The sequence below is a fragment of the Gymnodraco acuticeps genome, unplaced genomic scaffold (genome assembly GCF_902827175.1).
Source record: "Gymnodraco acuticeps unplaced genomic scaffold, fGymAcu1.1, whole genome shotgun sequence".
Classification (NCBI taxonomy): domain Eukaryota; kingdom Metazoa; phylum Chordata; class Actinopteri; order Perciformes; family Bathydraconidae; genus Gymnodraco; species Gymnodraco acuticeps.
The window spans coordinates 85,506-99,122 of record NW_022991334.1 but is presented as its reverse complement, the minus strand read 5'-3'; the positions used below and the strand labels follow the sequence as shown (position 1 = coordinate 99,122).

The 13,617-nt window shown below is 41.2% G+C and overlaps 1 protein-coding gene across 1 annotated transcript; it reads right to left on the bottom strand.

Moving 5' to 3' along the window:
• Positions 1–2,044: 2,044 nt before the first annotated feature.
• Positions 2,045–5,129, bottom strand: LOC117562569 (early growth response protein 2b-like). Its single transcript, XM_034240421.1, has 2 exons — positions 4,927–5,129; positions 2,045–4,354 (listed from the first exon to the last, which is right to left on the bottom strand). Exons 1-2 carry the CDS (start codon positions 5,069–5,071, stop codon positions 3,321–3,323), a joined length of 1,179 nt encoding a protein of 392 aa, XP_034096312.1. The 5' UTR covers positions 5,072–5,129; the 3' UTR covers positions 2,045–3,320.
• Positions 5,130–13,617: the final 8,488 nt, after the last annotated feature.

Genomic DNA, 13,617 nt, shown 5'->3' with positions numbered 1-13,617 from the left:
GTTCATTGTTTATTCAAAGATGTACAATTTAAAATCATGCTTAACCTGAAGCTATAATGAGAGAAAAGCACTAAACTTGTCAGAACGTGCTGCAAACTTGTGATTTAATCTCAGAGGACAAGACCGATGCTGTATCACTGAATGAAAGACAAACCGGACTAATAATGAGCAGAAAGTCTGTTAAAGTCTCAAACCTGATCATGTCTAATGCTTTATTCGATATGTTTTGCCTGTAATGAAAGTTCTGTTAATTCATATAAAATATGCTGTTTATTTTTCTCTCAAACATGGCACGTAAAAATCTTCTTAATCAGCTTAAATTGTTTTTACTTTCAATAAAATGTCATATTTCCTTTAGAAGAAAGCTCTGTTTGAATGAAAGGCCAGTTTCTGTGTCTTCATGGTTCATTCTTTAAAATAATGTTTGTGTTTATTTAGCTGTAAATCAATATTTGAAGTGTTTACTGACACTGTAAAATGCAGCCATACCTCCGGCTAGGAAGGTCACATCAACGTACTCCCGTCTCTAGCGCCCCCGCAGCCCGAGCTACGAGTGAAATAACTAAACTTACATGAAACTTCCGGTGCTTTAAAGTCAAGCTTCAGTTGAAGATTCTCCCTGTAATAGAAACATGTGATGGAGCATTACTAACCTGACTCAGAAACCATCTAGGAAAGCTCCATTGGAAGCCATTTGGAAAGGGCAGGCACTTTCAGAAGCACTTGGCAGGTGATTGGATCAATCTGTCTATCACCTTCTATCATGGGCCACTTCGGATTGGTTAACAATGGCTGGTGCATGTGGCGCACAGCACTTCTGATTGGTGTGGATGACTGACACACAAGAAGAACAACAACAACAAAAATCGCGGGCATTGCGATTTGATAATCGCATCATTAAAAATCGCGATTTCGATTTAAAATCGTTCAGCCCTAGCACAAATAGCATGTACACATGGAAAGTACATTACCTTAAGTGCAATTTGAAAGTATTTGTACCCAACTTGAGCTTTAGTAATTGCCTTTATTTAATAACCTTATAGTTTCTTTGAAATACAGACTAGATATATGACATATAATCACTAAATCATTCATCTGGTTATTAAAAGCTAACATACAACTTTATTGATCCCTTGGTCAAATTAATCATAATTTTGACAGTGTCTTTTTAATAATGAACTTACATGAATCAGTTCTGTCTGCAAACAACATAAAGCATTGAGTTTACATTTTATTACTGACAAGAAAATGTAAATGTGATGGTCTATGTAAAGCACATGTGTCAAACTCAAGGCCCGGGGGCCAAATCAGGCCCTTGGTGGATTTAATTTCGGCCCGCAGGATAATGTTTAAGTACTATTAGATCTGGCCCGCCGGTATATTGCACGCACACCTTCACTCCATCCTGAGGGTCTCCTCCGCTCAGAGCCTGACCCCAAACATTGATGACCTTGCACCCAAGATGAGATGCCAAGTATCTGAGCTAGCATCACAGAGCAGCACGCTGAGTTCAATGGATGCTTCCTTCTGCACTTTCTCTCTCAGGACAACAGGCCATGTTTGGTTTGTTCTTTGAGGGAAATAGTTTTGTTGAAGCTGTTGTTGGCCTGTGGAAAAATGTAATCATAAGAAATGACTCTGGAGAAGCTGCAGATAGAGCCATAAGAAATTAATGCAACTGATTATTTAATGTTGTTTTTATAGGCAATAATTTAAGCTTTGTTAGTTCCAGGTTTAATATGTGCAATAAGTTCTGCAATAAACATTGAACCAGTCCGGCCCTCCACTAGTACCCATTGTTTTATTTTGGCCCACTGTGTATTTGAGTTTGACCCCCCTGCTCTAAATAGTAACCTTTCTGCAGCTTTTGGTAATATGATCTTCTTCAGCAGGAGTTTGAAATGTATGATTAGAGTTTAAAGATTTTATCAAAATGGAAATTTGGGCCCAAAATAAATCTGCTGTGAAAGAACATGTGACCATAACATCAGAAGTTTAAATATTTTTTAAAAAGCGTTATATATAACACAAAATAAAGAGCCTCAACTCGACAAGTCCACATTTATTTGCATTGACAAGAAGCATCGGTCCAGCAGAATAAAAGCTTTAGTGCTCGACTTGTTTGCATATCAAATATAAAACACAACAACCTTTATTTGTCCAGTAACTCTCTTTCTTCTTCCTCTCACATTCATCAGGTAGAAATGCTGTTTGAATCTTCACAAGTATCCCAGGTCTGTGCATACTGAACGCATCCACAAATATAAAATATAACCAGAAATACATCTGATTATCCGGCTACAATCTCTCAAAATCCCAACATACGCTGCATGTAATACATCAAAGTCAACTCTTCATCCGGTGAATTAAACATCATTATTTTTAACATTTAATTTACAAAAACAGGTTAAAAAAAGCTTCTTTTTGCTGCATCCCGCCATTGAGTTCTTTAATAAAATAGTGAAAGTAATTTGTGTTTGCCATCCGATTTATGTCAATATCAAAGCTTCCAAAACGAGTACTTACAATAAGGAATGCATTTTTTGTGTGATAAATAAGCATCATAAGACACATTTAGTGTCACCACAACAATACCAAATATCGTCAGATATTCATTATTTAGCTGATATACAACAGCTGAGATGGGATTATCCTAAATAACTGTGGAAAACATGTGGAATTGTATGTCCTCTGAGTGACTGTCCAAACATCTTTGTGTATATTTCTGAAATGAACAGACTATTTTGTGCATTTTACAGAAACCAAACCACCTGAGCAGTAAACTGACAGCTGACTCGCAGGATTTCACTCTGTGTTTGCAGCCTGAATTGTAATGTAATCCCTGAGAACATGAAGCAGATACAGTAGTAGACACAATGCCTTGCAACGGAGCACTAAAGCAAGCCAAACTCCATATCTTACAATTAAGAAGAAATATAAAATAAATAATCAGCTTTTGATAATTGATAAATGGTATTTTTCATTATTTTCTGAGACCAAACGATTAATCGAGGAGATAAGCAACGCTACAATAACCAGCTTCGTTTTTATGGGCATTTCTGTGTATAATTTGGACCACTGATAAGTGAAGAGTTGTGTTTTATATAAATACTGAAGGCATGACCACGAACATCATAGTGAACTCTGGTTCTCCCTGATTCTTATGTTTGTTAAAGATATGGCTTCCAAAGATATTCCTGCCATCTTTTTTCTGAGAACAACAACTTAGTCTACAAAATAGGATTTGGGCTCTTTTTGCACACAGTGTCAGCAGGAGCAGAACGTTTACATTCAGCAGCTTTGCGCATGCGCAGCGAGGATCAGGCCGCGGAGGACTTTTTCTCCCTCTGCCGCAGGTGGATCTTCATGTGCCTCCGCCTCTCGTCGCTGCGGGCGAACTTCCTCCCGCACTGGTCGCAGGAGAACGGCTTCTCCCCGGTGTGTGTGCGGATGTGTGTGGTCAGGTGGTCGCTGCGGCTGAAGTTCCTCATGCAGATGCGGCACTGGAAGGGCTTGTGGCCGGTGTGGATGCGCAGGTGCCGGCTCAGCTCGTCAGACCTGGAGAACCGGCGGTCGCAGCTCTCCGCCGGGCACGGGTACGGCCTCTGGTGCACGGGTGTTTTACTCGGTCTGTTCGGGTACTTCCTGGGTCTCAATATGGGTCTGAGAGGGAGGCTCTGGTGGTTTGGGAAAGCAGCAGCCATGGGGCCATCTGCGGCCATAGAGGGCGCGCCGAGCGTAAAGTTCCTGATGGTGTTGAGGGGAGTGAGAGGGGGAGGCACCCTGAGGGAGTCCAGAGGATAAGGGAGGGATTTCCTGTCAGAGAAAGCCGCCTGTAGGTCTCTCTGGCAGCTCTGCGGGTAGAAACCTCCGTAGTCCGGCATGATGGAGAGCAGCGTGCCGTCCACACTCGGTTTTGGCACGGAGCTGTAGTTTGGGGGCGGGAGGTAAGACACGGAGCAGGTGGATGTGGCCAGGTAGCCCCCTGCCGGCTGTTCCTGGTACATGTCCCCGCTGCAGGAGTAGGAAGGGCCCGCGTGGGGGTGGGGGTGTGGGTGGTGGTGAGGGGGCGCGTACATGTGGCTGATGTCCGGCTGGCCGTGCGCCATGGTGTCGTCCCCCGCTGCGTAAATATCTGGCGATTCTGAGCACGTATTCGGCCCCGGGGCAGCGATGTCAGCGCTGATCACGTTGATGACGCCCCCCGGTGTCCACGGGTCTCCGGAGCCTCGAGACTCCACCGAGAACTTGCCGGTCAACGCCACGGGGTGCGTGCGTAAAGTTGCCACGTAGTGTGCCAAGTCTCCGTGCAGAGACAGCTCCGGTGTGCTCTTCCCCTCAAACAGAAGATCACCTGCAAAATGGAGCAAAACACCACCGGTTAGAAAAAAATCATTGCACAATGTTCATTTTTCACACTTATATGAGTTAATTTCTCTTGTTCAGGATCCCCAATAGCACTAAGCAGGCTATTCTTGTTAGGTAAACACCAACCTACAGCCAAGCATACTTAACAAACAAAACACCCCCATATTGACGTGTTTTAAAAAAAGTTAAACAGCATAGAGATTACATTTATTTTCCAATAGTGACCTGGGCAAGGAGAAGTATCAGGCCGATGTAATAACAATACAAATCACAACATGTCCATGCATCAACAACAGCAACACATCCAGACATGAGCTGTTATTATGCAGTGAAGTAAGAACAGTTTGTGGTGCAAAAAACGCATGTCCTAATTACGGAATCGAAACAAAATGTCATCAATCAATAAGCAAAACACAATGTGATAAAGCAATCACAATTTGTCAAGCATTCAAAAAAACGCGATTTGTTTTAAAATGTAATTAAGGTTTAGCCAGTTGATTTTCTTTACATTGTCGGTGCAATCCGAGTTATATGTTGTATCCAAACTCAGATCCTTACCGCTTTCCCCCTCCTCCTCTTCCTCCCCTACATCCTCCTCTTTAAACTCCATCGACCCCTCCGCAGTGTAAACATCTTTGAGATTAATGTTATCCACAAAACTGCTCAAAGACACGGACATTTCCTCCGCTATTCTAGCAGCCATTATGTAGATCAGGCGAGTCACACTAATATTCAAATCCAATGCTTTGCCTCCTGCAACATTTTGCCTCTCATCTCTGAAACATCTCCGGGATGATGCATGTTTGGTTATAAAGGGGATCTCTGGGTGTCCCGGTACGTCATTCACCAAATATGGACTTGGGTTTTGAAAAAAAAGAGGGAACTCCAGAAATAGGACTGGTGGAGCTCACCGTGACGACGAAACAAAATAACATGTAGGAGTGTATTGAAATAGACAAAAAACATGCAGAACATCTGAATTTAGGGGGACTTTTATCGAACAGGTGTTTCTTGTTTTTCGCAGGCTTAATGTAAAGCGAGAGGAACTAGGATCTCCATCACTCGGAATTCCGGTCCCAGTGTCTCCATACATGGAGGTGAGAGGATCTGGCCCGCTCTATATGGCTGGTATCCGGGTAAAATCGAGTTGCATTGTTTTGTGTTGGTGCCAGCTGAGCCCACACACTGCCTGCACACACACATTTGTTTCCTCTGTCAGGAGCAGATTACTGAGGCTGCCTTTTGTTGGCCCCTGAGATAGATGAGGTGATTAGTGAGGGAATAAGCATCTGATTTAATTTATTACTTTATTAGAGATTTGGTTGCTCTCGATGTTGCCTCCTGTTCAAAAATGGATTTACAGTTTAATTATATGAAGATGAGTTAGTTACTGACTTTACATGTAATATTAGTTATTCTTGCATTGTACATGCATCACTAATGCCATTGTATGTCTTTCTATGTCTTATAAAGTTTATTTTGCATTGTTACAGAAGCCTGGAAGTTAAGATTGTCATAGTCCACAGCACTTTAGCTATTGTGCATGTGAATTCAAAGCCTTATATTTTCAAAAATCATCCTTTAAGACTGTTATTGTGGCAGGTACGGAAACCTTGAATGGCCATGGCTCAAGATTTTATTTCCCTGCGTCTTCCCGTCATAACAAGTATATTTTAGTCATTATTATATCACATCAAATGACAGATGTCAGTGTTTTGTTAGTGATATTTTCACCAGCCTTGGATCGCTCTACGTCATTCTTGATGTCTATTTTTGGATCAGCAGTTTTTGTAAGTGCAAAAATAAAACCTGTTCAGACTTTGGTCCGCAGCTATTTCAAACTGTAACAGTGCAAATAGACCTGCATTCAATTCTCCACAACAGGGACCACTTTCACTTTTCCGAGTGCACAGACTGGCCCAAAAAAGTGCACCGCCCTTTAATGAGGACGTCCCCAGTGTGAACGTTTTTTCAAAGCGTTCATCAAAACCTGGAGCAAACACATCTTATTGCAATCCTATAGGGTGTTGTATTCTACTCGTGATCAAAATGAATGCAGCAGAATCAGAGACTGCATTTGTTTTGTAATCTTATGTTAAAACCTTCAGCTTACATTACCAACAATGCAATTGATCGTAATCATAAGTAACAGCCTATTCGACTCAGAGCAGAGCAAGTGCTCCTTTAGTCAGAGAGCCAGATAAGAGGAGGTTGTGGTGGATGGATCAAATAAACACGGGACCCAGAAGATCCTAAGGAGACATTGTTGTAGTGGCTAAATGGTGGTACTACAACTTCTGTCAGTCTGTGACATAATGGGCCTAAAAATACTTTCTACACATCCATGTTCGTATCCCATTAATCCAAAATGTCAAGGTTTCTTCTTCTGTGTGACCTTCGTGACCCCGGATTGACACCTCACTTTGAAGCATCAAAAATATTGAAGGAGTAACAAAACAAAATGCTTTTTTCTGTCTTTCTAATAAAGAAATGTGAAGGTATCTGCCTCATCCTCCCATTGTCTTCAACACAGGCCTTTCTCAGTACTCTGCAGACTTTGGGTGTTAATTTGGCCTTTTTAAGGGCCAGAAATGTGAGATGAAGTTCTGACACTTTGGGAGCATCAAAAATACTTAGTAACAAAACAATAAGTGGCTTTTTTTGCCTTAATATGAAAAAATGACTATCTATACATCCATGTTCGTATCCCATTAAGCCAAAATGTCAACTTTTTCACGTATAATTCTTGACCTGTGTCTCACAACCCCACTCACTTTACTCAAAACCACGTTTTCCTTAACGTAACCAATAACAAATAAGGTTGTGTTTGAATTCACGTGTTGGAAATGTTACAGATTCTACCTCAAACAGAAAGCAAATCGTGATCCCTTTGGATGTTAAACAGTAAACAGGACGGATTTAAATCTGTTTGATGAAGACGAAGCCTTCTGCTGCACACGGACAAACACACACACACACACACACACATACAAACACACACACACAGCGAACAGCTCCTCATGCCTTTTGAACGCCCACACTTTCAAAAATGTGTGTGTGTATTGTCGTTGTGTGGCGAGCCGCCCACCCTGTGGCAGATGGGGGTTTGGCCGATACACATACACACACACACACACACACAAACACACACACTCTGCTACGAAGAGAATGAGAAACAAAATGCACACACTAAGGAAATACACACACTTTCCAATCAACACACACACACACGCACAAAAACACACTTTCACTTGTCTAAATACTCTGTAACACACTTTGAGTTCATTTGCAAATCCACCCACACACACATACAAACTCACACAATGCAATAAACAAACTAAGAAACCAAATACACACACTTAAGCAGCAGACACACACTTTCTCACAAACAGACACGCTCCTACACACACATGCATGCACACGATGACATAGACACTTTCACTTGTTTTTTCTCTGTAACAAATGTACACACACACTTTCTTTGTCAAAATCTGTCAAACAAACAGAGACACACACACACACACACACACACACACACACACACACACACACACACACACACACACACCTCACACAAAGATACACACTTTGACTTATTTTCACTGTAACTCACACACATCAGCACAAACACACTTTACCCATCAAAACCGTCAAACACACCCTTTCTTTTTCCTCTCCACACAAACACAGCAAAAAACAGGCCGAGAACCAAAACACACTCACTTTCTCAAGAACACACACACACACACACACACACACACACACACACACACACACACACACACCCACACACACACACACACACAAGCATGTACACTTTGACTTACCCAAACACACACACATCTATGCAAACATACTTTACTTGTTTTTCTTTTCTCTGTTACAAATACACACACCAACACCAACGCTATTTCTCTGTCAAAATCTGTCCAACAAACAAACACACACAAACCCACCCACACTCTCTCTCTCACACACACACACACACACACACACACACACACACACACACACACACACACACACACACACACACACACACACACACACACACACCACTCTCACACACACACACACACACACTCTCACACACACACAGACACACTCTCACACACACACACACACTCTCACACACACCACACACTCTCTCTCACACACACACACCACACACACACACCCACACACACACACACACCCACACACACCACACACACACCACACACACACCACACACCCACACCGTGCCCTGCTTCCACCCTTCGCCCACGCTGCTCCGGGCCGCCGAGGCTCTGGGGGGTTTCTGGTTTTGTGTTTGGAGGCTCGGGGTGTCAGCCGGGGGTCCGGGCGACGGCAGACCCCACCACGCCGATTAATCATCTGTCATCTGCAGTTTTTGTTAATATAGATCTTTGTCTTCGTCCTCAAACGATGCTCGGGCCGGCCTGCTCACCGCCTGCCGTCCTCTTTTACATTATTAGAATCGAAAAAGAAAACAAAACCACTTCTCTTCTGCCACTTCTCTCTCCGTACGTCAGAGGCTTCTTCTGCTGCGTGACCTTCGTGACCCCGCATTGACACCTCACTTTGAAGCATCAAAAATACTGAAGCAGTAACAAAACAAAATGCTTTTTCTGTCGTCCAGACAATTGAAGGTATCTGCCTCAGCCTCCCTTTGTCTTCAACACAGGCCTGTTTCTGTACTCTGCAGACTTTGGTTGTTCATGTTGCCTTTTTAAGGGCCAAACATGTGATGTAAAGATCTTCTGACACCTCACTTTTGTAGCATCAAATATACTTAAGTAGTAACAAAACAATAAGTGGATTTTTCTGCCTCCATATAAGGACAAAGTTGTGCCTTATCTCCCAACATATATCACAAAGACCTGAACGTTTGCCTAATGCTAACTGCTAGCTTCTTTACACAGTAATCCATGTTTTATTGCACTTCTTAAGACTCGAGAAATGCATTTTTGTCAGTACTTAATAACGTGTAGTTAGACTTACCTCTTACCATTGCCAGAAATTGTGAGACGTACTGACACCTCACTCTTGTAGCATCAGACACACTGGAGGAATAACAAAAGTGGCTTTTTTCTGCTTTCCTGATGAAGACATTTTAAAATCTGTACCTCAAACTTTTAACATATTTGACACCGTTTTGCCCGTTTGTGTAATACTATCTTCTGCTAGCTGCTCTGCTCAGTAATCCATGTTGCACTTCTTAAGACTCGATAAGAGTATTTGTGTAACACCAAATCTGAGAGTTTACGAATCCTAACAAACATGGCATTTCTTTTGTACGTTCAAGTCTTACGTTGGTTATTTTAAGTTCCAACAAAGTGCATTGTATGTGTTTTAAACCAGATTGTATCCATGCTCATTTGCTCACGTGAGTTTGTTTGACAGAAGCAACGGGGCTTTTATCAGCCACGTGTTCAACATTGCGCTTCTCCAAGCAATGTCAGAAATAACTCCTTTATCCAACAATCAGTAATTATCTTCATGTTCTGGGATATTACTTCCTCATTTTCTCGATCACTCAATTCATTTATGTTTAAAAAGGACGTCACAAATAAAACATGAACCCAGAGCCTGATCTTTCTTCATAGATATTTCAACAACAAAGAAATCCCCGTCCTCTTAGAGATGCAGGGTTATCATCAACAGACTTTAAATACAACATAAATCATCTTGAACTGAAGGTGTTTTTTCTTTACTAAATGCCGTACGACTCATTTAGAGAAGAGACGGAACAAGAGTGAGTTTCATTCAAGAGTTTGATTATGAAATACTATTATGATATTTAGTGTGACGAGGCCTGAAAGTACCTGGTAATCCTTTACACCGTGCAATACAGACAATACTTAACTGTACAATTATTTCATTGTGCCATACTCCCACCAACATGGCTTTATTTCTGTTATTTACAAAACCCAATTTCCTCGGCGAGACACAAAGGATTCTGATTTCTATAAGTATGATGACATTTAGGTTTTTAAATAATAAATAAAGCGCCATGTTACTCCGCTCTTAAAATGACATTTCATTTGAAGGTGACTCTCTCTAGATGTTTGATCGACCTGCAGATGAGTCAGGTTTTGGGAGGGGGTTTCTGGGAGTTTTCTTCGTTGAACCCTTTCTAACCAAGCCGTCAATAGGAGCCATTGCTTATTCATGGGAAATGTATTGACTGCTGAGTGTCGGATAATAGACAGGCCGCCAAAAGAGCGTGGAGCGGAGAGAAAGGCTGCTTCAGTTTCTCTCAGTTATAGCTTGTCCCGCGATATCACACGAGGATAATTAGCTTTCTGCAGGAGCACATCTGAGGCCAGAGAAACATGTAGGGCATACGTCCAGAATAAGTTGCATTTCAAACTCAGACTCATTCACAACATCTTTGACATTTTCATTGTCTGGTTGCAGAAGCACAAAACAGGTTTGTGAAGCTTTTTAGGAGTAAAATTCAAATGCTTTTAAAGTCTTACAAGGTATCTTAACCGTGCAGCCTATAAGCCCTAATTGCTATTATGATTGAAAATAAAGGCTTTCATGTAGCAATCAATGTACAAAGTTTATTTTCCCAGCTGGCCATATTAACTTCTTTGTTATTGTAGTAATTTGAAACATTACAATATATTGTTAAGTTCATGAAATGACATGAAAGTCAAGCTTTTTTCAAAGAGTATGTTCGAATTCAAGCTTATTCCTGATGCTGAAGACATCACTTTTCAAATGAAGCATCTTCCAAAGAGCTTTTACAAACACCTGACAAGATAAAACAAAATGATATTGTCTGTGTAATACAGCATTTCAAACTAGATCTTTTGGCTTTGTCCAATTGAGCACATGTGTCAAACTCAAGGCCCGGGGGCCAAATCAGGCCCTTGGTGGATTTAATTTCGGCCCGCAGGATAATTTCTAATTCCTATTAGATCTGGCCCGCCGGTATATTGCAGGCACACCTTCACTCCATCCTGAGGGTCTCCTCCGCTCAGAGCCTGAGCCCAAACATTGATGACCTTGCACCCAAGATGAGATGCCAAGTATCTGAGCTAGCATCACAGAGCAGCACTGAGTTCAATGGATGTTTCCTTCTGCACTTTCTCTCTCAGGACAACAGGGCATGTTTGGTTTGTTCTTTGAGGGAAATAGTTTTGTTGAAGCTGTTGTTGGCCTGTGGGAAAATGTAATCATAAGAAATGACTCTGGAAAGCTGCAGATAGAGCCATAAGAAATGAATGCACCTGATTATTTAATGTTTAATGTTGTTTTTATAGGCAATCATTTAAGCTTTGTTAGTTCCAGGTTTAATATGTGCAATAAGTTCATTTCAATACGTTCTGCAATAAACATTGAATCAGTCCGGCTCTCCACTAGTACCGGTTTTTACATTTTGGCCCACTGTGTATTTGAGTCTGACACCCCTGGACTAGAGGATCATTTTAACACGTATATATTGTCCGGTTGCTGAGGAACAAACCAAAGTTGTGTACAGCTTTCTAAGAATAGAAATTAAAGCACTTTTAATGCAGCTAAACCGGAAATGTGCAGACGTTCCAAGCCTCTACATTTATTATAACATTTCCCAATGAAGTCTTTCATCCAACCATCACAGTAAGGATTTGATAGTTCTTTCATTATAAATACAACTGATTATTGTCCTAGTTTTTTCAGTGTAGCACCAACAAAAAGCAAATATATTTATCTCACAGTACAAAACTTGAAATGTAATGAAAGCTGGGTCTTTAGAGAAGCTATGTAGTTTTCCTCGACAGAATGCCTGAAAACATTCATCAAATATCAAAACATTGCACATTTTTCTTCATCAACTCATCGCCAAATCCCAATATCATCAAATAGCTTCAATTGCTTATAAAAAGTGGCATCGACTCTACAAAACACAACTAACCTACTCAAGGCCACTTTACACTTTAGCTATGACGTATATGTCTCCCAGAAAACTCACTTGAGCTACACAGGAGCACCATATGCTATAAAGCAGAGGAAAACGTTGATCAAAATAACATTTTTGTCCCTAAATGTGAGCAATATTTCCCCTCAGAAAACTAGTTATCTTAGAAAACTAAAGTGTGAAATCAGTTTCAAGCTCTTTTAGCTCTTCATCTTAATCACACACAAACACATTCATCGTCTCATACTAACTCATGTAAACATAAAAAGCAAGAAAGAGCTGTTAAAGTTGAGCGTCTGGAGACACAGAACCATCCAAATGAACCCAAATAAAACCCTGAAAAGCTTCAATGTCCCATCTTTGTGACGCCACTTTAACATGATATGTACTTTCAATACATATAAGAGGTTATTTATGTGCTAAAGTGTTCAATAAACTATGCAAAAACCCCCCTAAATACCTGCAGGTGACCCTTCTGCTTGCCCACACTTATTTGACTAAAGAAGAAACTCACTTTAGGGAGAGGAATCGTGCGTCGGGCGTCCTCCTCCTCGGCTCTCCTGAGAGATGGAGGGAGAAACAGAAAAAGGATACGACCAGAGAAGCTTCTGGAGCGTTTGACGGTGCGAGCGCAGAGTCACCCGGTTCCTGCCTCGCCCCCGGAAAGGGTCATCATCACCCGGGGTCCGAGTGGGCTGCCAATGACAAAAAGACAGAGAGAGAGAGAGAGAGAGTGGGGGGTGAGAAACAATACGATTGTTCCCACCTCACTTTGCTTCCACCCTCGCAGTTAAAATTGTTATGGTAATGAAGTGGATTTTTTGCAGGACAGCAGATTGAAACAGAGACGTTTCTCTGACGGAGGCCCGAGGTGTTGTAGTACATAGATGTGTACAAATACTATACATATGAAGGTAGAAGCAGTAGAGGGGGAAGTATTTAGATTAGTAAAAGTACTGATAAAGGTCCTGCATCTTCCATACTGAAGTAAATAGATGACTTTGTTTTATGGGGTTTTATATGTTATATTGTTGCATCGACTCAGGTGTCTTGTGTCTTATCTGTCAGAGAGAAACCATTATTTATTAGTATCATACCTTTTACCTCCTTGTGTCTATTAATCTGATATATATTTTGCTGCATGTACCTTTTAAAATTCTTAACAAATAATCTAAGGGGAATTTCATGTTGTTTGTTTTTAACTTGTGAAGTGTCATTTTGCAAAGCACTTTGAGCTGTATGAAAAGTGCGATATAAGTAAAGCTTTATTATTATTATTATTATTGATGTGTACAAATACTATGAATATGAAGGTATAAGCAGTAGAGGGGGAAGTA